This window comes from Crocodylus siamensis, chromosome 4, assembly GCF_052110815.1.
Source record: "Crocodylus siamensis isolate JL-2025a chromosome 4, ASM5211081v1, whole genome shotgun sequence".
NCBI lineage: Eukaryota > Metazoa > Chordata > Crocodylia > Crocodylidae > Crocodylus > Crocodylus siamensis.
Genome location: NC_143398.1, coordinates 240210099 through 240234554, shown reverse-complemented (window position 1 = coordinate 240234554; position 24456 = coordinate 240210099). Strand labels below are relative to the sequence as shown.

General features: G+C 45.9%; 1 protein-coding gene across 5 annotated transcripts in view; it reads right to left on the bottom strand.

Moving 5' to 3' along the window:
- Positions 1 to 24456, bottom strand: part of CLASP1 (cytoplasmic linker associated protein 1) — a 229863-nt gene that overhangs the window by 67465 nt on the left and 137942 nt on the right. For all 5 annotated transcript variants that reach the window (XM_090046026.1, XM_090046022.1, XM_090046023.1 and 2 more), the window contains 2 exons: positions 21094 to 21201; positions 16737 to 16904 (listed from right to left, as the gene is read on the bottom strand). In XM_090046026.1, the coding sequence (XP_089902152.1) occupies positions 16737 to 16904; positions 21094 to 21201 (276 nt within the window). The remainder of the gene's footprint in view (positions 1 to 16736; positions 16905 to 21093; positions 21202 to 24456) is intronic.

The following is a 24456-nucleotide window of genomic DNA, read 5'->3' as shown; positions in this document are numbered from 1 at the left end:
AGATGCGACCTCCTGAGGTCCCTTCAACCCTCATTTTCTATGATTCTATAATAATACTCCATATTTTAATACTGCAGAGTGTCCTGACTCAGTAATGACTGGGTAAACCACATATATCAGTATTATCTTGCCTGCTGCAGCTCCCATTGGAGTCAATCGCAAGACTCCTGTTGCCATGAAGGGTGCAGGATCAAGCAGTATGTGGGGGCCAAGAAGGTGGCAAAACCAGAGAGCAAGAGGTGGGAAAAGGGATCAAGCCAAGTGATAGGGTTTTTGTATCTAAATTTAACTAAGGGAAAATGGTCATTGCCTTTAATGGAGATTACTTGTACTAGTTAAGTGTCGTAGATGTAGGGTGCCACACTCGAAAGTTTAGAGTGCAAACGTTTAAGAGTGAAGAGTAATTATCAATAAGAAAATGATGCCTAATTACAGTCTCAATGCTGGTATTTTTAATTCTAGTGCCTAGAAAACTCTTGCAAGCAGCTATTAGGGATAAACATCTCATTAGACTGGGACATAAGTGTCACACAGTGAAGACTGGTTTGCGTGCTATTTGAATTCATCTCTCAAGGACTCAAAAGCCGGCAGTTGCTATTCAAGCAAAGCTCTATGTTGAATTCAACCTGACTTTTGTCTGAGTAAGACTCTGAAGGTTTAAAGCTGCCAAAGGGAAAATCAGGAAGTGGGTTTGGGACTTTTAAAATATCCTGAAGACTATCTTTGGTTTTAAATGTGGAGGGATGATGTTGATGAGACTGGGGCTTTCCCCATTATCCTTAAGAGCACATGTTCTACAAAACACATTACAAGGAAAACAAAATTAGCATCTTTAAAAAAACCCAAAAACGATTGCCAAAAAGTAATCAAATCACAATGTCTTGTAAGGAAATAAAAATAGTATGTGTTATCACTATCCCCCTTTTTTAATGCACTCAGTTGCACAACCATGAAAAATATTTGATTGGCGTGGCAACTTCATCCCAAACTGGAAAGACCTGCAACTCCTTCCACAGGTGCACTGATGAGGTGCTCCTATATTCAATATGCCGGAAACGAAAACACACAGCTCTGTACATGGATTTAGGAAAGGAGTCAAGGAGTCACAAGTATTGTCATAAATGTGGGTGGATAACTAGTAGGATCCAAAGAGATTAAAGATGTTGAGGCCAATTCTGCTCCCAGTTACACGATGCAACCCACCTGCCTTAAATGGCATGCTTGAAGTGTTACCGAGTGCAGAACTGTTCCCCCGTTTCTAAAATATTAGAGCAAAAAGCATTTTGAGTGCCCTTCGCTTTCAGGTGAATTTTGTCTCACATTAGAAAAGGGAAGATAGTTTCTTTCTAAATGGATAACAGAATGGCAAAGGAATTCAATTATACATCAGTTTAAAAATGCCCAGCATAAACAGAAAGAAAACAGAGCCATTCCTAAATAAATCAGAATAATGCATGCTGGTGTCTCTCTTGCTCCAAGGGTTCTTCTACAATTGTTGAAACACAGGTTTAAACACCGGTGGAAAGTGGAACGGAGAAGACATGGGCTCCTACTCCCTGATACTCTGCACCTGTACGGAAATGAAGTGGACACGTCTCTTTGTAGCTTCCTGATTCTGGGCAGTGCTGGGGACATACCTGGGACCGAGGATAACTTCGGGCAGCCCCCAGACGTACACTGAAAAGAGCAGCCACAGCATGATTCACGGGCATGCGCTCTTGCTCCCATAGCTGAGCTGTTATACCTGCTCGGAGCTGGCTGGAGCATCTTTTTCCTGGGTATAAGACTTTGAAGCAGGCAACGCAACGCTGTCTAACAGGGCCATGTCAGAAAGCAATGCGGAGGCCACCCTTTGCAAGCTGTATCCAGCTTTGTCACGTGCAGCAGGTTATCACCATCTTGGCATCAGCCATGCTACCTATGGGCCCACGGACTCCCCTTTGGATTCAGAGGGAGTTATACAGATTTAACAGCTACATGAATGGGCCTGATTTTTTTCAGTTATAGCTTGCAGCTCACAAACTGCAGAGTAACACGGTTAGTCTGGAGTCAAGCAGAAGGCAGGGTAGATTTGTACCTTATGGACTAACCAACAGGTGTGCTGTAAGGTGGATGGCTAACATACACTTTGGTTAGTCCATAAGCTGCAAACCTACTCTCCCTTCTGCTTGACGACTTCAGACTCACATGGCTAACCATGTCTCTGTGCAGCAAGATACAAACTACAACTGAAAAAAGCAGAATCATTTGTAGAGCTATTAAATCTGTGCAAGCCTCTCTGAATTCAGAGAGTCCATAGGCAGCAGAGCTGGTGCCGATGGTGATCCCTTTCTTTCCAACTAACAAACTAGTTTAAATTTAGATTTGAACTAGCAGGGTATGTCTACATGAGATATTTACTGCAGAGCAGACTAATTAGCTCTGCAGTAAATGTCGCCTGTCTACATGTGGGCCCCTATTAGGCTGCAGTAAACTAATTAACTCCGCAGTAGGATAGTATTTATAAATACAAGTACTATCCTGCTGCACAGTTTTTTCTACTCCACAGCATGTAGATGCTGCCCCGGCTGGCTGGAGCATGAGAGTGCTTCAGCGTGGGGGGTTTCCTGCCAGGCAGCCCCACACAGGAGCACCCTCATGCTCTCCGCAGCATGTTGAGCTGGGGGGGAGCAGCCCCGGGTTTGCAGGCTGATGCCTAAGGCCCCCTGCCAGCTGGGGCTGCTCCGACCTGGCTCAATATGCTGCAGTCCCAGGCTTTATTGCTTTGCATTAACTGCACGTGTAGATACACTCACAGACTAGTAAAAACCTCATCTATATTTAAAATAAATTAGTCAGGAATCTTCCTTATAGATTACCTCTTCCTCATATGAGCAGGTTCATTAGACTTGAACAGGACTTCTTGGATGAAGCAAATAACCAGGACTTGGGCCTTGAAAAGATCGGGCCATTTGGTTTCAGGATATAGGGTGGGATCATTCACTGCTTGGGATTGCTTAAAAGCAGGAGTGTCGTGCATACAGCTTGCACAGCTGCTGTATGCAGCTCGCTCCGCTACCTGTGGGCCACCAGATGTTGAGGACATAGCCAGGGCATGGCCTGCCACATAATCTGGGCCTCAGCCAACAAGGTGATGGCAGCCAGAGGATTAGCGAGAGCTGAAATAACTCTGATTGCCCCTCCACCTGCCAGGTCCTCTGCTGAAGCTGGAGCTGCCACCATGGCACGGGGCATGTGGCGGTGCCAGATGCTCCAGCTCTGATTCAGGGCATATGGTGGTGCAGCTCCAGCACTGGCATGGGACACCAACAGGGCCTGGAGCCACCACTCAGTTTCCCAGCTCAGAGCAAGAACTGCTCCTACTGTTGCCTGCTCCAGGTTGGAGCCGGAGTTGCCGCTGCTTCCTTACGCTTCAGTTTTGTCCTGATTTTACCATCTTTATGGAGGCACAATTCTCACTGGATTCAGTCTTCTCGAGGACACGGATTACTGGATCTCGTTTTGTCCCTGGAGCTAAAAATGCAGCATATTCCAGAGGAAGTGGAAAAGAAGCATGGGGTTCAGACCCCGGTCCCTACTGCAATTATTTGGCTAATTGCACTTATTCTCTGAAGTGCATCTGGTTTTTAATTGTTACTATTAGCTTATAAAGGTCAATGCATCTGTTCAACTGCACGTTTGTTTCTGTACAATTGCGGGGTAGAGAATCGGTTTTGAGAGCCGATCCAAGAATAGTCGCTGAAGTCAACTGAGCCTTAAAGCACGGAGCGCTGCCAAAATGGGGACAGTGGTACGGCTTTGGGTCTCATTAATGGCTCCACTCCTTTTCAACCACCGTATCTGGTGACACGCTGGAGTCCTCATTTACTTCTTACTTTGTCCTTGCCTCAGCTTCTTTCCCGCCGAGACAAATCTTGAAATCCTCACTTAGCTCTTCTGAAAGCAAAACTCCCACTGAAAACCGATTTCAAAGGCATGGGCAGTTGCTCCACATCTCAAGACCTGCCTAGTGTTGTCAATGGGAGTTTTGGGGGAAAAGCAAGTGAAAACCTCAGGTTTTGTCCTATTCGACTCAAAGCATTCATTAAGTGATTCAAAGCATGGGAAGGCCAAGAGAGTCCTTCCATTGACTTCAGCGAAGTTTGGAGCAAACCTCAATAATTTTACAGAGTCAAGTGCTCCGTTTCCAAACCCACTGCGTGAGCAATTCACACTGCTCTTGTGAATTTGGGGCTTGAGCCTACAAAGTACTGAGGGGTCTCAACTCCCCTTGGCTGGGGGAAAGCAGAAGCCAACCCCCAGGGTTGGAGGTTCAGTCCTAAACCCTACAACTCCCATTGACATCAACGGTGTCGTAAGCACTCAGCACCCTCTGGGATCTATCCCGTCCCGCACGGCTGCTAAGTGTTCGAAGAAGAACGAAAGCCCTGGATCACCCTTATGACAACACTGCTCACAATGTCCCTAAAAACAGATCGACAAAATAACAACAACAATAATAATAATTAAAAAAAAAAGAAATTAAAATGAAAGAAACAAGCCACGTTAAACGAAGAAAATGAAAAAGCCCCGCAGCGGTGAGAAGCACATGCCAAGTGCTGACTGATACGCATGACTGCAAATGTTAACATGGTCATACAACACGACTGTTTCAAGAAGCGGATTCATGCAGTTAGCACTTGTTCACCTGACTGCCCAACAGACTCAGCAGTGGAGAGCGCGCTAGTGGATCTGGAATGACGTCGAGAAGCTGCAAGTAAAAGGAACGGCAACACCCACAGGATTAACACACAGGAACCAGAGACAGAAAATGCCACAGTCCGAAGGGGATGCACATGACTCATACCAATAGGGGTGTTTTATAGCAAGAGGAAATGATGCCATGTATGAATGCACAACAGATACAGTGCAAGCCCCCCATCCCCTCGCTTCCCTCCTCTCCCCACAACCATAAGCACACTGTGTGACAAACTAATTGCTTGGAGGAGTCTCCAGTGCAAAGTGGCTCAGCAAAGCTCAGCAAGCGCTGTCGAGCTCCCCCTGACCACGGATCTTGAACGCAGCCATTACAAGCATGTGGAACATTTAACTCCCCGGGGCAGGATTTAGATGCGCTCCATCTAAATCCCAACGTGGAGGCAAGATGAATGATTAGAGATTGTGCTTGCAAGCGTATTTCCCCACATCGTATTTGATGGACAAACAGCAGTGTCAGCATGAAGAACGAGTCGTCACAAAAGCGTACGAGCATAAGGAGTCATACAGGGAAAATCAACCAACGAGTGTGCAACGCAACCAGGTTACGCATCGTTGTTTTGATACAGACACTTATCCCCCTACGTTTGCCGTTACCACTACAAAAGATATATTGCTATAACGCTTCTGTAGACGCTCATTAAATGTCTATTAAAGACATGTATCTTTATATACACTGTACGTTATACCTGTGCACAAAATGTTATAGCAGCAGATCTTATTATAGTAGCGAGGGATGCGGCTCGGACCTGATTTACGTTTCTACTCAAGCCCCCAGATCTTCAGCTATGCAGAACTTTATCCAAGAACTTGGAAGCTGAATGGTCCCATCCGTGGATTCAGCCCAACAGTGAGCTGCATCTGAAGATTTGGTTTGGTCGTTTCTGAATGGGGTGTTTGTTGTGTTTTGCTCTAGGCTGAGCCATTAATGCTATGCTCTCTCCTAACTTGAAAACAGCTGAGCAAAGAAACGCTGGCTCTGTACCCTGCTTGTATGAGTGATCCACCAGAACCGTCCCACTGAAAGTCAAACTTCAGGTGAAGAGGACTGGCTGTTTTTATTTTTTCAAAATAAAATTCAATACTTTGGCAAGGGTGCACAGGAGAAGAATCCAGACAAGGTTGTGGAGGGCAGGGTTCCCCCTATTTAACTAAAAAACTGCTGTCATTGCAAAATTTAACATTACAAAGTCACTGAAATGAGAACAATCCAAAAAAAGCCAACCCCACCATGTCTCAAACCAGTGAGAAGTTGGCCAAATGTTTCCAGGGTTGGCACTGCAGCCTTTTAACAATCAAGCTCAGACCACTTGCATTTCTTCCAGGGGACAAGCCCACCGCCATCAAGAAGGACTCGCACAGGTAAGGACTACAGGGCCAACAAGCAGACGCTACTCTGCAACTAGGTCATTTCCAGCAGACACGCTTGTCCCTGTGAATCTCAGCACAGGGCCCAGTGCCTGAACTAGGAGAAAAGATGGCATTTGTGTAAGGCGTCCCACTCCCCACCGCAGGGGGACCCTTAACTTCAGCATTTCCAGATTGGATCCCAGTCCTGTAAGTTGTTCAGTGCCAACAGCCTGAGCCCTGCTGGCATCATGGATGCCCTACGGAGCAGCTGGCAGGATCAGGGATTTATTCTGATGATAATGACCACAATATTATTAAATGCAAACGAGTTAGTGTACAGTATTAAACAAGTTAATCCATACCCAGGTGAGCAAAAACGCACTGTACTGAGTAAAACCACATGACCTTACAGTTTGAACAAAAACATTAACTGGATTCATAAAAACCCACCAGCTGGGCTATACAGTTTCCAATTTATAATGGAGGGGTTTTTTTCAATGAAAAAACAAGGAGACAAATATATGTTGGCTGTATCACAATTAAGCTGGTTTCTTATTACACTTTTAAATTTTTAGGTGCTCTTCCCTACTTTGGGGGTCTTCAAGAGGAAGGTGGATAGATATCTGGCTGGGGTGCTACGATCCCTCCACTCGTTCCTGCCCAGGGCAGGGGGTCAGACTTGATGATCTGTTCAGGTCCTTTCCGACCCTACAAACTATGAAATGTTTTTCCCATAACGGTATAACAAAATCCACTCAGACATGATAATCCTCTAGATATTATATCCAACAGTGCATTTTACATTAACAGCTCATCAAAAACATTGTAAATATTTGTTTTCTATGATGCAATAATCAATGATGGGCCAAATCTTCAACTGCTGTAAACAGGCATAGCTTATCTGAATTCAGTACAGCGGAGAATGAAAATCTGGCCCGCAGTATTCATCTTTCTAGCAAGGCCCCTGAGACAGTATTTCAAACAATGCTTGTTCACTAAGGTGAAAACGTATAGCATGAAACCCACTGAGGACTGACAAATCGCTACTGCGCATCCTCCAATTTGCACATTTAACCAAAACCGCTTCATTCAAAGAGGATGCAGCCAAGGGTAGAAAAGTAACTATAAAAGAGGTAAAGACACAGCCGCTCCTTCTAATCCTCTCTTAATAACTCCATAATCAAACATGCTTCATTGATAAATCAAACAGTGATTCTTTAAGCTGTGAGCACCATATGCTATACTCTGCTTGAGGTCTCGCTCCCTCAGCCCCTTTCCCCCCACAATTAAGACTTTGCTGGAAAAAGAGAACTGAGGATTTTGTGGTTTGAGGCACATCAGGAAAGCAAGATAGATCAGTACCAGACACTGCATTCAAGGGGTAGCTATGCCGATGCCAGCACACCCTCTGTGCTCATCCTGCGTAGATGCCCCAGTAAACTTCCTGCCACACTTCAGGAATCACATCCTAGACCTCCAAATTAACATGATGAGAAAATACCCAAGCAAGCAAAACAGGTGCAGAAGGTCAGAAAACAAACCCCAATTCTGATCTCAGCTAGGGGACATCTGCATTTGAGCCAAAGCCTACTAAAGACAAGAGAAATGCCAATGACTTTAATAATGGGCTCTTTCAACAATTGTTCCATCAGGTTATCTGGAACTTAAGTTCACAGCCAACCTCGAGAATGGTTTTCAAAAAACTGGGTCCCCGTTCCCCATCTCCCAACTTTTTAATGGCCAATCCTACATTTTCCTCCCATGTGCAGCCCCAATGATTTAAAAAGTCTGAGTAGGAACTACTAGGTTGAATACGGGTGGCTGGACTGGGAGGACAGGTTTCACCCACAACCATCTCAGTTCCATAAAAATACATTTCCAAATATCTTTCTTTTCATTTTTCAAACTAAAAAAACATATTGGTGTTATCTAATGAAAAACTATCGCAAAGTTTTTAAAAGAATGCTAAAGCATCCTTGTTCAGATGAACAAGGCAAAATATGAGGAAGAAAATTCCCTAATGATACTGCTGACGGGATCCCCTTTTCCAGATAAATTTCAGGTTTTGCTTCTATTTACAGGCAAGTTAATGACAATTTTGCTTCTGATTTCAAATGGATGAAGAGACAATGGCAATGGGAGTCCTTCCACAGACTCTACTGGGGACTGGATCAAGCCATGTACAAATGTGTATGATGAATTATTACAACCCAGAATAGCAGCACTGCTTCTATTGAGAATAAAAATGAAGTAGTAAGGAAAAGTTCCATCAACAAGAGCAACAAGTTAGTCAAATAGTAAATTTAATATCCTCGAATTAAATACATGCACACACACACCCCCCCCCCCCGCCCCGCCAGTGTTCACTGTCCAAAGGCACTGTCTTCCTAACACTGGGCAAATTTACCTCTATTATACCCTGCAAATCTTGACTTTAGACTTTCATTTCAATCGGATACATAAGACCACCCCAACAGTGGCATACACAGGAAGAGAAGTCTGTCAGAGTTGAAAAACAGAGGATCGCTTTGCCTCTCGACCCAACTGGAAGGCATTATCAATGCACACTTCAATTCATTTGCTGTACACAACTTTACTTCTCATTCTGGAAATTAAAAGTTAAGTTAAACCCAAGTTTTTATGCAAGGCACATACATTATTTCATATTAGTTTCATCTTCCCAGACCCTGCAGCCCTTCTACATCCCAACACCGTCAGACTGAGCTCTGCAGAGTTTCTCTCCCCATTTTGAACACAAGATACACGATTCTGAAACCGCTAGGCAAACGGAGGCCCCAGAGATCCACTGTATTTTATTACTTCTGAGATGACAGACAAAGCTTTTGCACAGCAAAGAATGTGTTTGGTTGAAGGTGATATGGCATTTGATCAGAAACATTAACTGTCCTGCTGTTTCAGCCCCATGCAGAACAAGAATCTCTCATAAACCATTAATGGAGATTTTTTTTTTTTTTTTTTTTTTTATATTCGCCCTCTGTGTGCAAAGCCAAATGACACGGCAAAATGTCAGACCTCGTCTTTTCAGGGATTTCAGGATGCTCTAGACACAAGGAGAATACACTTTGGAACGGCAGATCTAGTGTATTAATTAGCAATTAAACAGTGCGTAAAACCTTCCCATGCAAAGAACTTGGATCTCTTGACTGGGATTTAGTGTTAAACTGTCATTCCTGTGACTGTACTTAGCGTTAAGACAAATCAGTGTGTGCATAATCCGGGCCCCTTTGAAGAAGTCTTTGTGGCGCTGCTCCCCACCCTCTGCGCTGTGTGTGGGATTGCTGTCATAGCTACCCATCAAAACTGCCACGGTCTGAAGGGAAGCTCTGTGCATCTCAGCTTTTAAAGCAACTGGAAATTACCACAGACGTGCAGGTCTTTTCCTACTAAAAGAAAAATTTTGGAGACCCAGAATTCAAGCATGCAAAAGAAAACAGAAGGGAAGTGGGGTCAGAAAGGGGGAGTGCGAGGAAGTAAAACAGAGAAGGGAAGCAAGCTCATTCCACCTGGCAGTGTCTCAGAAAGGGGAAAAAGGGAAAAAAAGGAAAATCGACCCTTAGATCTCCAATGCCTACGTGTACTCACCAAGCGGAGGGAAGCCCCGAGCAGGGCTTGTATCTCGACTGCTCTCACGGCTGGTATCGCGGCTGCACCCCTGACTCATGCTGGGTCGGGGGATACGGCTGCTCCGTGCTAGCATGCAGCATGGAGAGTTTCAGAGAAGGTGAACAAGTTTAATGAGGACAGACAGCTTATAAAGTCAAGTCACATTTGTGTTAGTTAAGGTCATTATCACATTAATAATGATTATCTGCAGCAGCCAGACCCACTGAGTTCAGTGCCAAGACGTGGCTTAAACGTGATGTTTCAGCACCCTTGAGTGTCTGGCTGGCAGTCTGATTTCCTCTCCAGCTATCCGAGTTTTGTTATTTGAGTCGAGCTGGAGACCTACATTCATCTCAAACAGAGAGGCTGAGCTCTATGGATACAGAAGCATGCAAAACAGTCGAGGCGAGAAAGAAACCTTTCTGGAAGGCTTTATCTTCTAATTAAGCAAAAAAAACCCTCCCAGAAAACAGCCTTTCAGAAAAAAAAAGGAGGAAGTGCTTGTAACATGGTCAGAATGTTTAAAGTGTACTCGCAAAAGAGAAAGCCGTTTCTGTACATGTTGGGCTCTGGCAAGGATAGTGTTGTCATGATCAAATTTCTCGGGGAAAACCAGAATAGTGTATTTCATCGATTTACAAAGATACACCTCCCCGATACAGATATTGAGAGTAGAATACCTCGTTCTTAAATACTGGTAGGCAGGGTTACAAAGCAGTTTTAATTTTAAGATAGCAGGAATTTAAGTTTTCTGCCTTTTTACTGAAAGTTGCCTAACTTTTATTCCCCAAATATCCCTGAAGCCAGAAATACACTTCACCAAGGGTCTTATTCTATATGGTTTATTCCAACAAAACTCCCACTGAGCTGGATTCTTATTCAAAGTGATGTCTGCACTAATACAGACAGGTAGCTAACTGTATTAGTCTGAAGTCAGGTAGAAGGTGAGTAGAGATGCACCCAATAGATGCACTTTACCATGCCCTTTACACTAATGGTTAAGGTCAACATTTAGGTCATCCTCAAGCTCAAAGATGCCAGCCATTTATACTGCAAATGTTTCACCTCCAGCAGGTACTGCTGACCTGCGGTGTAGGAGGTCAAGGCACCCCAATTATCTCCTGGTCCTCCCCTTGATGCAGTGCGGTTGGAGCTTACACACAAATTGTGGGACTTAAAAACAAAATGTCTGGCAGTGGTAATCCCACAAGTCCCTCTTCCAATCCTCCACTCCTCCTACACCCCACTTCTTGTCTCTATTGTCCACAAACAGAGACAAGAACGGGACAAGTTGACCACAGACCAGTTCCTCGCAGGGCTCCACAAGGGATCCTGGGATATGTGTCAGGACTGTGTTCAAGAAAGCAGCCTTACACACAAAAAAAAGAGAGAGTTTGGGGCAAAATAGAAGATATGGTACCAAGGAGGAAGGACAGATCGTGTGGCTCAGCCTGGTTGAGGATGGCCTCCAGGTCAACCCTATATATCGTGGGAGACATATCCTTAGTTCCACTGGTAAGTTTGCTGTTCATTTTATAATCCCTCCATTGACATCACAGAGGTCAAAAGCCAGTGGGAATTCTGCCTGAATAAGAATTGTGGGACTGAGCTTTTGGAAGACTTAACCTATTCATTTTGTATAAATAGTTGAATAATTTGAGGTCTATACCTCTTAAATTAGCAACAAAAGTGCCTCTTTTCAGGACCATGGGACAGGAAGGCCCTTCTCAGGTCACTTGTTATCACAGACCTATAATATCTATATATCTAGCTAGAGCTTATAATCCAATTCATAAATTTAAATGCAACTCCAGAATTGCTCTATAAGCTCTGCTTTGTTTTGGCTATAGCAGCCATTCGCACTAAGTCATAAGAGAAACATTAGAAAAGAATTGCTTTGTTATCACATCTGTACATGTAATAAAGCAAAAAAACTGAATGCATGCGTTGTAGGTTGACCTTGAGTCGTCTGTTGACTATGTGGGGTCTGCTCACTGTGCTATCTTCAGAAGAGGGAGCAACTACTTTTAGGTGAGTAGCTAGGAAAGGCCTTTATAGGTTTATCCGTCCTGCCTGGCCTCAAATCAGAGTCACCAGCTTTCGTGTGGGTTACAAGGGTGCAGAGATGCAGACACTGCAGTGCCATCCCCTACTCTGTCCTCCCTTCCCAGCAGAATTAGTGCTGTTTTCACGGCCCAGTGTGAATTCTCTTCAAGGTGCCAAGTGTGTGCTCCCCCGTGTAACATCAGTTCAGTGTTGGTAACAGAAACATCGGGTCTTTGAGGAATGTTTCTGTAGGGACATCATGGAATGCAACCATAAATAGGTTAGCAGACCGCTTTTTAGGGGTTGTCGGTTTTTTTCTTGGAAATAAGATGGTCCACGTCAGTCAATCACCTATATCTAAATGCTCAGATAAAGGCCACATCTGTCACCGTTCACAGCATCCTCTGAGGTATTAAAGGACTAAATAGGATCCTCACATCTTGAGTAAGAGATTCAGATGTAAGCTACTGCCAGATCCCCGGTTCTCAAATCCCTCCCCGTTTGGCAAAATCTGCCTTGCAAATCTGTTTGATGAATTAATGGTTCTGATTCTGAGCTTTGATGGTGAACAATACAACATGATCCACTGATGGACTTGGTTACAACAGCACCCGGCCCAGAAACGGGATAAGTTCTGAGCAAGGGAGAGAGGTGTTGTTATAATCAGCAGGACTATCATGGGGTTAATGAAATTAAGATTCAAAAATACAGTAGTCTCAGCTCAAGAAAGGCAAACAGCAGCAACAGGAACCTAAGAAGAAAACCTCCCAAGTTTAATCTATAAGCAAAAAATACTTACTTGGATCAGTGGGTTCTCTAAAAGTGGAAGTGCTCACTCTTGGGTCACACGCTTACATGTAAATGGATGAGGGTTGCATAGGCTCTCGTTCCCCACTAGCACTTTCATGAAAAGCATCTTTCATCTGTCAGTCTCTTTCCCGAAAGAGACCATTTTAGGTCTCGAAAGAGGGGCAGGCGTGAACGAGACAACACAGTCCCCTCTCATTAACAGATTAAGGAGCCAGCATATAGCAAGGAGGCATTTGTACTCGTGGATATTGTGAATAGAAGAAGAGTGCTGAGATGGGATGCCACAAACCAGTCACAAGCAAATATCCAAGCAACAAGACAAAAACTATTCCAACTTTTTAATGGGTGTCCTATGAACGGAAGGTATGGATGGGCTGAATAGATGCACGGACACAATGGAAAGAGAAAGGAGTGCCATGGATGGAACGATCCCTCGAAAGTATCGTTAACTCCCAGGAATCTGTCCTGAGGTTTCTCCTGCTTTGAAGAGGGATAATTTTCACAGTAAGGACATCAGCTGTTTAGGGAGGTGCCTTTTTTGCCACACTGTATTTTAAAGGTTTGCTATGACATGGAAGGGAGTCTGCGCTGGAGGAAGTCATCTTATCCATACCCCACAACGATTCTTCAGCTTGCTTTCAGTGCAGGGGATGTAAGACAATCATGAACGCCAGAAAATTCGGCTGCAGCAGCCCACCCCATAAAGCACAGGCCACAAAAGTGAGTCAGTTGGACACAAAAGCTGCCTGGCCTAGTAAAATGAAAAAAGATGAAACAACAGGGCAGGTGCAGAGAGAGATGGATGGGAGAATATGCTATTTTGACTCTGGGGCATTACAAAAATTAAGCATTACAAAAAAAGTCACCTTCTGGCCACCCATGTGCTGATGATCAGCTCTGGACCACAAGCAGCTCACCTGATCTTATCTGCCCTCAGTAAAATGCAAAAGGTGACATTCAAGGGACAGTCTCCACATTGAAAACTTACCATTTTCATCTAAAAAGGTTTAATGACATGGCTGCTGTTTGCTCCGCTATTTATAAGGTTATATGGGGATACCGAGTCACGCCCAGATTGCTTTATTCAGGCAACCAGCACTGCAGGAGCCAATGGCTTCACTCACATCAACCCCCCAAGTAGGAGGTGATCTCATTTAGTTCTGTGCCATCTGATATAGGGAAGACCCTCGAGGCTTGGATAAGTTGCACTGAGTTGAGGTTAAGAGCCCAGGGTGAGAGCCATGGTGCCTTGTTGGCTCAGTCAAAGAACCAGCATGTCATGCTCCAGCAAAGGGGCCGCTGCCCAAGTCAGAAACCCCTTGGTACTTTGCAGCAAGTGCATGTGGGCTGAATCTGTAACTGCAGGGCTCTTGCTAACCCCTGGGAAGATACTACGTTGTATTAGGACACTATGCTGCCACTGACACCTTTGCCAGCCCTGAAGGAGAATGGTGCACCCTTGAATATCTACAGTCCGACTGCCACATCTGGATTTGGCTTCTCGGCTCCCAAATCATCACAAGCGGGTATGAATGCAGGCCGACCCTATGCGCTGCTTTGGGGCGGTCATTCCCTAGAGTGTATTTACTGCCCCAGCCCCTGCTCCATCAGCATTGTGCTAACCAGGATGCAAATGCTCTGCAGAAGTGCAGGCAAGCCCAGTCCTCTGCTCTAGAACTGGCTTTGCACTTCCATTTTATACCAACTGCCACCTGGGGATCACAAACACATTTACAGACATGAATCATACCCGAGAGGGTATGTATCCATGGGGTAAGTGCTAAGGGTGACTTTGCAACCGGAATGGTCCTTCCAGCCAGGGGTGGCACAGAGGGCCCTCCAGGAAGCACCGCAGCTGCAAGAGGCAGGATGCCAGCCACAGTTTTCCAGCAAATAGGAGGAACATGCCTTGTAATGCACCCAAGGTGGGAAGAAAAGGGGAAAGCCCTGGGGAGGCGATGGCTGATTCTGTGCTCTCTCTGGGAGGTGGCCTATAGGGCACAATTAGCTTTGCCTTACCCCTGGCCTCAGAGCAAGCTAGCCCCTTGTGCCATCCATGCAAAGACAGAGACAGAGCAGAGGCTCATCGAAACCTGGCCTAAAATTGCTCACTCGTGAGTCAGGGGCTGAGCCACACATAAAACCCCAGAGTCCTGATGACCAACGCTCCCAGGACTGCAAGACCTTCACACACTTAAAAATCAAGCCAATTGCCACTAGCTGACGGCATCCTGCCGTTGTGCTTTGCACCACAGAGGAGCTCAGGGACCTGGAAAAGTCAGATTCAGAGAAGGTGTATCAATCAACTTAGGAAGTATGGATGGACAGGGATGACTGGATGAAGAGGACAGCCGCATGAATGATGGAGAGGAAGAAATCAAAGCTGTCAATGCAAAGTAAATTATAAAAATCATTTTAACAGCCAAATGACAGGGAAATTAAAATCGCTGGAAAAGCATTGGCCAGACGACTTCAGGAACTAGAAAGTGTGGCTTTCCAAACATAGTTCCATCCAGGCAAATGTTACCACTTTATATGCTGCCCAAGTTTTCAGGTCCAATAAAAATGCAGAATGTCTGCCTTTGGGTATTAAACTAACACGCAAGATCAAAAGCACCCCAATTTGAACACCCGCTCAAAAGAACAGGCTGCAGTCAGCAATCCTGGAAGAAAACACAGACTGACAGATTTGACAGGGTTCACCCATCCCCCAGGAACAAGCCCTGGTATTTGCGTCATTACAGTGGTGGGATAGGAATGACACGTTCATAGGAATTCTCCATAATTTACCTGAAAGCAGACAACCCAAGAGTGAGGATTTATGTAAAATAAATTCCTTTCCGATATTAAGACACCTTCAAATCAGTCCACGTAATGCGATTATCCAGCACAGACCCACGAACATGACAGCACCATGCATCACACTTCATTTCATTTTCAAGGACGATGCTAGCTTGCCAAGCAACAGCTGGCTAATTAATTCCAATAGGTAGGTGGCAGCTTGGATTTTGATGACAACAAACAGAAGAGCACAATATAGTCATATATAGGTGATTAAAATAGGCAAGGAGAAGAAATTTGAAATTTGCAAAATACTGTCAGTAAACAATATAGCATGAAGCTCAGTATATGCTCACAGGGCTCTTCTGAGCTCTTTTCAACTAAATATGGAAATTAAAAGGTGCTTCGATTGTCATCTGACATAATGTAAGCTAAATTGGAGACTTAATTTAAAATATAACAGATAAAATACTAGCCCACGGAAGTCAAAGGCAATAGCTCCCATTCATTAGGGACTAGAATTGTATCTGCATATGCACATTCCTCTGACTGTTATTCATTAATTTAAAAAAATAATACATTTCCAAGGTGTTCCTTTCCTATGGAAACTACAGTTAACATCTGAAAACATTCACTTTTTTCTCAAAGTTAAATATAGCTTTTGCCTGTCCGCAGAAGAGAAGAGAGAGAAAAACAGAATCATTTCTGCTTTCACTCAGAACAGATGTGTTTGCGAGCATCTGGGAAAGCACACTCGTTCCGCTGATTGAAGCAGCATTAGAGAAATTGCTGTAAATTGGGAAACAAAAATCTGTATGTGATATTTACCCAACAGGCACAAATACGTGGGAACAAAATAATTAGCTTGTGAATCTAGGATGGGATCTAATCAGGGGCTCAGATGTCTGCAAAGTTTCCAAAACATGTTCCCAATCCTGCAAGGTGCTGAGGACTGACATATTCCCTAGGCCTCAGTCAGAGCTGAGAGCATTAAGCACATCACGGGAACTCCTCGGCTTCTCATAGGAATGGGCGTTGGGGCGCCAACTGTGACGTACCATTCCTGCAGTGGTGGACTTTTCTGCTTTCTTTTACCTGATCCAGAAACAGCAAAGTAGATGCAGCGATTTCAAACAGGAGCTACCATCTACTCTTTTGACTTGCTTTGAAACCACAGGCCAGCATGGAAGAAAAGCAGACTTTCCTCAAGCTGCAATTGTTAATAATATTTCTCAAGTTGACAGCAATTCCACAGCTAAAGAACTGAAAACCCTGGGATAGGAGAACCCAGTCCTCCGCTTTCCTCGTTACCGTGAACAGCCTTCCCCCAGGAACGTGGACCGATGCGTCACCTTGGTGAAAGGGCTTACCTAGTCCTATTCTGTTGGGGCTCGTCTCTCGGCTGCATCCTTGGCTTCGAGGGATCTTGCTGCGCTTTTCTGCGGACGATGGCACTGGTGGGACTCTGGATGCTCCACTGGTCAATCCACCGTAGGTGCTTCCCAAGAGCTTGCCAGGAGAACTGGAGCGGCTGCCAGCTAGGATGGAACCAGAAATAGGGAAGCAGACAAATCAGCATGGAGATTTTAAATGCTTTTAAAACGAGGCCCGGATTAAAAAACCCTCCACCATGGGAGGTGATGGAGTCTCCCTGAGCTTCAACGGGCTTTGGATCAATTCCCAAAGCGCTTTTTCCACAAGCTCAATAATGCACAGATATCACCAGCTGAGCTTGTTTCCTTCAGGAAGTCTGATTTGCTTCTTAGGGTCTCTAGCCTACACAGCAGACTTTAGTGGAGTACGGAGATACCACACCTACCTGTAAATGGGCACCAAGAGCTGTCTAGCATGTGGGCTAGTTTACCCAGTTTTTCTCTGCTTTGCCCAAGTTATTTGTTTTAAAGCTAACTCGGGCATCTATCTATATGTTGCCCTGTGGGCTCCAATGTAGATGTACTTCCGCATGCCGTGATCAGAGGGGGTGGCGATTAAGAACCAGTTTCTCCAATATAAGGTGGTCGATTGAATGATCCAGTCATGAACAGTCCTATAGACATGTCCATCCCATTTATTCATCATGGGCATTTACTTTGTGCAGGTGCTGTACTAAGTAAAACTAATTCGCTTCATCAATTTTGCAGACAGGTGAGCCCTTTGAAATGTATATTAGGCTAATTTTGCCCTTTTAGTGTCCTTCTGAATTGCCCAGAAAAAGCATACACTTTTCTAGATTCCTCTTTGCAAAAAGTGTCGTGACCAAGACTTACAAATCTGCGAGGTGATGGGACACGAGTCCCTGGGAACCTTTCTGTCGCCCGTGGGGATAAGAGTTACAACGTGGTTTTGGATGGGACTATTCTGATTTCCAAATTCAAAGTTTGCTTTACCTGAAAAAATTCTGCAATATTTATTTAAAAGGAAACTCAAAGAATTTCAAAAGAACTGGACTGGAGGCCCCTTTTTTTGCTTCTCTTAACGTACAAAAGTGGCCACTGCAGGTCACACTGAGAATCTATTACTGTTGTGAATGCTCCTGACACTAACCTTGTCATCTAAAATATACAAAAAAAACCAACGCAGGGAGGACTGCACACAGAGTTAAACAAATGTAACGTTTTGAACAAAATGCCCATCTTTTTCCTTAGGAGTTTTTCTCTTAATTTTCCACCCAAACACAGCTGACATATAAAGTAGGACTACATGAGACAGTCGGTAGGAAAAAAATGATCCAAGACTTTGTATTAACAACAGGGGTGGGCAAAATCTGGCCCACGGGCAGGATCCAGCCCACGACGGGAATTTGCCTGTCCCACGGCGGGTGCCTCGGTCCCACCTTGCTCAAGTGCTGTCTGGCCCGTGGTGCATCCTGCCGCCCCTGGGTGTGCAGCAGGGCTGGGACAGCTCCGCGGCTGGACTCCATTTCTAGTCAGCCACAGCCAGCCCTGGCCCCAGGGAGCCCTGGCAGGGACCCACATGCACAGCCCCAGCCCTGGCCCAACCTACACCGATTAGAGCAGTCCAGCTCTGGACCAGCCAGGATGCACGTGCACAGCCCCGACTCTGGCCCGCCCTGCGCCTGCTCCAAATCTGGCCACCCCCAATGAACAGTGGCAGTGGCCAAGCAGAAGTTACTGCATGGGTGCAGGAGAGACGTGGCCCGCCCCTCTCGCCGCTACCAGGCCCTTCTTGCTGCAGCCGCCTGAAGCCTGCATCCGGGCTGCCCTGCGTGGGTTCCCTCTCCACCATCTCAAGCACCACCAATGCCGCCTCCAGGCCACCCAATGGGGCAGTGGAGAGAAGCCGTAGGGCAGCCTGGTCACAGGCTCCAGGTGGCTTCATCAAGAAGGGACTGGCAGCAGCAAAGGGCAGGGGCCACTTTCCCCCCACCCTGCACCCAGCAGCAGCCTCTGCCTGGCCACCTCCACTGCCCATCGGGGGCAAGCAGGTCCAGAGCAGGTGAGGGGCAGGATGGGGTTGGGGCTGTGCACATGGGTCCTGGCTTGTACAGAGCTGGTCCACTCCAATTGGGGTGAGTCCGGGGCATGTCCAGGGTGGGCCAGGGCTGCTGCTGGACACACTGCCTGGGTAGCCCTTGGGCCCAAATAAATGCCCATCCCTGTTGTATAATGTTATAAGTTTGGTAGAAAATGGCTTGGCTAAAACAGGCTTACCTGCCCTTTTATTTCAATGACGACACACAAATACTGTAGCTATCATCCCCCACGCCTCACCCAGGCAGATGGCACTAGAAAGCTTGGAGTGTTTCTGACTGATGTCAATCATATGCCCAGCTTTTACGCTAAAGCAACACAAATCTTCCTGTTGGTTACCCTCCTGCAATGCCAAGTCAAAAGGGCTTGCACTGGAATAAGCAGAAGCAGAATTTGGCCCCTGGGGTTTCGCTCACAGGCTCTTCCTCCCAGTCCCTACAGGACCTCCTTACCCTCACTGCCCAGAATGCACGTACACCACGGACGAGTTAATTTAATCACAATCCACATCTATCTTGAGTGAGTTTACAAACAAGTCTTTTAGTGCTCTAACAATGAATCAGAGGGTGTGATGTTGCAGCGGCAGTTGCAATAGTTGAAAAAAAATGCAAAAGAGAAAGCATGTGAGAGAGCGCGAGAAAGGGAAAATGTTTCTTACCACCAGCAGGATTAGCTGATCTGGATCCTTGTTTATGAGGGCAGACAAAAGGACAGGCAAAAAGTGGATTAAAAGACAGTAAGACAATACAGAGTTCAGCATGCAAAATACGCTATGCACAAGGCAAACGGATTTATTCACAAGCACGTGTCACTCCTGAGCCTCTGCGAAATGCAGCGGGTGGAAGTACAGAGGAGCAAGCGGGCCTAGCTTGCAAGTGTTCTCCACTAACCCCAAAACTGCCTTGCTTGACCAAAGTCCTTGAGCAAAGCTGGTGGGCTAAATGCTGCTCTAACTCATACCATGGGCTAGTCTGCAAAATTCAGCAGGGCTGCCCAGTGTGCACGTCACAGGAAGATTTGACCTCATGTCTGTGCTACGCTTGCTGCTTCAGCGCGATTTATTTCACGTGGCGCTCGGCCCCGGAGCCGATGTTCAGATCGGAATGGGTTAGGCTGGGGCTAGCATTTGATACCAAATAGGCCTAGGTATTGGGTTCAGGTTGGATTCCTCTGAAGCCCCACAAATCTGTTTTCATGAGATTTCCATCGTCTTGACCTAGAACGCGTCTCGATGTTTCAGCTTCGTCTGAACTAGGATCAGGAAAAAGGCCACTTTGGGTTTTGGATCAGGTTTGGGTCCAGAACCACTTGGGGTGAAAGTCTGCGAGAAGGTTTCTTGGTTTGGTTCCTTGCCTCCCTTGAACCTGGGGGTGATCCTTGCCTCCTGCCCCTCCAGTCTGACGTACAGGGAAGCAGCGACAGCATGGACAGAGCAGACGCTGGTCAATGAAGCTACGAAGCAGGACAAGCCCTCACAACAAAACAGGTGCCTCACCTTCCAATCCCCACCCTCCCACACAAATATACGAGTCCTCAAGTTATGAAGAGCCTCTTCCCTTCCCGGAGAGGAACGTATCTGATGGGCGTGCCCCTTAAACATCCTTGAACGTCAGGACAAAACTCCCCTTTCCCAAACACGTGGCAGGAATTTTGTTCTCCCGACATCCCAAAGACATGCCATGAGAGAAACCAGAACTTCGAAGCCGAGGCTCTAACACCAGGTCTCTCTCTCCCTGCCTGAACTCTGTGCAGGGGAGAGAGCATCTCATTTCAGACCACTATTTCCCACATTAACTTACACAGCTCATGTTTAAACAAATGTGGAGAAATGATCATGTAAGAGAGAAGAGAGCAATAACCCAAGAGGCAGCAGCAGGGTGCAGATGTGCAGAACGGGTCTCAATTAGGAGTGGCTCGCTTATTTAAGTCCAACATTTATTTTCTAACCTAATGTACAAACATAGGCACCAGAAATTGTTCAACCATCCTGTGCAACGAGGAAGGAATGAGCTATTTCTAGTTTGCCTCATTAGTCAAATGTTGGGCCTCGTTTGTCCGTGCCAACTTAGACCAAAGCTGCTTCAAGGAGGAACCACCTTTTTCTTCTACACGCGTGCAGCATGACAAAGCCCAAGTGCTTACCGCAGCCTTCAGAAATGACCACAATACGAGTGGAAAGGTAATGAGAAGACCGCCCCTCTGGATGCCCACCCCCAGCAAACAGAAAGCTCCTTACGCTGGGACTGAGAAACCACTTTGGCTCGGCTGCGGCCTCGGGTGTCGGCAGGCGTTGAGGTGACGCTCGTGGCACTTCCGGAGCTTTGCCTCCTCGTGCGAATCCGACCTGGGGACACAAGGGAAACGGGCACGTTAGCGGCTTCTTACGAGGGCAAAGTCTGCGAGTGCTTCTAGGCTGCTGCCTGTTTAAAGCTGAGCTCCTTTGCAGAAGTAACGCTTGCAGAGAATTAACTCTCCCAATGTCATTTCTGGCTGCAAAAGCTACTAACATTCATTTCTGGTGAGAGGCATCACAACTAAAATGACTATAGCATGTGCACCCTCCAAACCCCAGACAGACACCCAAAACAGCAGTCCGATGATACACCCTCCTCTTCATAAGCCCAGGATGGCACTTCTAACGTTCCCAATAGCTGTACAACGGGGCCGATTCTGCCACACAGTCCGATTCCCAGCCTGGGTCTCAGATCCACTGTTTGCATAAGGTCGGCTCTCAGATGTCTCCTGAGCATACAGAGATTACAAAGTATTTATTTACCCCCAGCGATGCGCCATTTTCCTTGCACACAGGACTCTGCACTACCCCAGCCAATGCTGGGAGAAAGAGATCTCAGCAGCCTGACCTTTATTTTATTTTTTATGTTTTAAGCAGAGCATTAGTACAAAGCTGCTTTTTTTAAAGTGGGTTTTTTCGCTATTTCTCCCTTAAGAGAAGAGCAGAGAAACTTGAGCTGGAAAAAGGTTGTTCAGTGCATCCTCCTGCCAGGGCAGGGCTGTTCTCTACAACTGTTCTCAGTCTTTTTTGGTCTAGGACCCATTTGAAAACATGTATGGCCAGTCCCGACTCAGTGCCCCTCACCCCCACCCTGCTGCCCCCTGTCCCCAGTTCTCCAGTGCATGTGGGGCCGGGGGGGTCCCAAGAAACCCCTCGCAGGCTGGATCTCTGCCAGCTCGCAAGGGAAAACCCTGGTTTCCTACGTTTTTCTCCATTTCTAAAGTTTATTTGCTGCCCTTTCAGATATTCTTGTGACCCACAGGTTGAGAAATGCTGCTCTACAGCATGTTCTTTCCAGTGCCCGGAAGAGATTATCTGTCTAGTTAATGGGAAAGAAATGATGATTAAGACCAATAAAATGAAAACCCCTCTTAGTCCTTTTCAATGACTCTGTCAGTCAATTTTGAAGCAGTCGCAGGGTCAAAGCCAGTGCTATCACTGTGTTTGCAGAAAGAGTTCAAGTTTCAGATACAATAATGAATGAAAACGAGGCGGCAGAGAAAAAAAATTACTCAGAAAGATATCACCCCGACAGGCCATGTAAATCTGTTCCGCAGTTGATGTTATAACATATCTATCCATCTAGCTACAGATATCTATATCTAGATAAATTATTTGTGCTATATAGATAGATATAGATATCCATCTATATCTATATGCATCTCTAGATAGATATAGGTATCTATCCAAATATAACCTATCTGGATATAGATATCTATATAGATAAATAGATAGATCTATATCTATATATCTCTCTCTCTAGATAGATTATATTTCAATATCTATCTATCTATCTGTCTATATCTATCTATAGATATAGACAGATAGATAGATAGATAGATAGATAGATAAATATAGATATATATATAACTATACAGCACAAATCATTTATGTGGTTCATTATAAACAGATGCATTTCTTTCTCCAAAGGACCCACGCATCCCATAGGACAGACACACAGGGCAAGACGGAGGGCAGGCGTTCAGGACCAGCTTATGCAGATTGAGACCCGCGCTCTTTGATCAGGACTCTCCAAACTCTTGATGCCTGGCTTGAAAAGCTTTCTGATAAAACTCATCCCATTGTAGCGTGGACATTTGTTTCTCTATGGACAAGTCATGCCACTGCTACTTGTCCCCGGGGAACCCCTGTGCCACGTGCCCTCTGGCACATGGCAGGTTACCCCGGGTGGGGTAGAGGAGGCCAGGCTCTGGGCTGGTCCCAGCAGCCTCACCTGGGGTCCTGGGGCTGCAGCATCAGTGATCCTACCTCTTGGAGCCTGGCCAGCAGCTGGAGTGTGGTTCCAGCTGGCCAGGCTCCGGCTGTGTGTGGTGTGCGCTGCACCCAGGTGCACTGCCCCACCTTTTTTTTGTTTTTGTTTTTGCATAGGTTTTTTTGATCCTGGGATCTCTCAGGGTCAACCCCCCGCCCCTCCCCGGCACTGCTACCTTGCTGTGCGGAAAACAAGTGAATGTGCGATATGTGCCGACGTGCCTGCAGCGCCACACACTGCACGACCACGCTTGTCTGGACATGGTCAATAAGGCCAAATTTGGTCCTCTTAACCTCCCAGGGGGTTGCACAATCCAGTGTGGAATCTAGCCCAAGAGCTCATATGGCTTCTGGACTCTGGTACTGCCAACTCTCACCATTTGGGCATGAGTTTTGGGATGTCTGATGGTTTCCTTAAGCCCTTGGCTCCTGGGGCAAGCAATTACATATGAATGCTGACTTAAGTTACAACCCCCAATTCTAGCCCTACCAAATGTAGAGAAAAGCTTAGAGACAGGACTTTGGTGCACAACCCAGGCTGCAAGACCAGAAGAAAACTAAAGGAACCCAACTCTTACGATTGCTGCAATTTTTAACATCATCTCATGACCCTGGGAGCTCACTCATGATGACTGAACCCTCAAGTCAGGTCATACTGAGATGGTTTTATTTTCCCATAAAATTTCCTTCTGCTGCTCCTACAGCTCCCTCAGCAGCCGTGACCAGTCGCAGCCTGCATGTTGGTGTGGAAAGCCTTATACCACACACCATAGGATGTATCGACAGCAATATGAGCATTAACCTGCCCTTTGTTCCTCTTCCAGCTTTTAAAGATATCCATGCACTGTTGGACAACTGTGCTGCTATGGAGAAATTCAGAGCCTAAACTATCGTAGGTAGTACTGGGGAACAAGATCAGTAATGCATCGGGGGCTGTCTGCCAGCCTGGACGGGAAGAGGCTGACATTTTCTCTTAAACACTGGTTTTTCTTTAGTCGAGGGGCCCAGACTTTTTCTGTTCTTCCTGGAGCTAAAAAAATCGATTTCTCGCTTTACCAAACAGCTGAAGCCCAGGCAGAAACAGAAACTAATTGTAACAAATGACTGCTGAGCGTTTATAAAATGCACGACTTAAAATAGCTCTTAGAGGGGGACCGAGATGTCTTTTGATCCTGATTTTTTAAGCCTTTAAAAGAGACGAGTCAGAGGAGCTGAATACAAGAGTCAGATTAGATCAATGCACAATTGCTGGTCGTCATGCTTAATTAAGAGCTCAGGCCCAATCCACGGCCTTTGAAGTCAATGGACAGACTC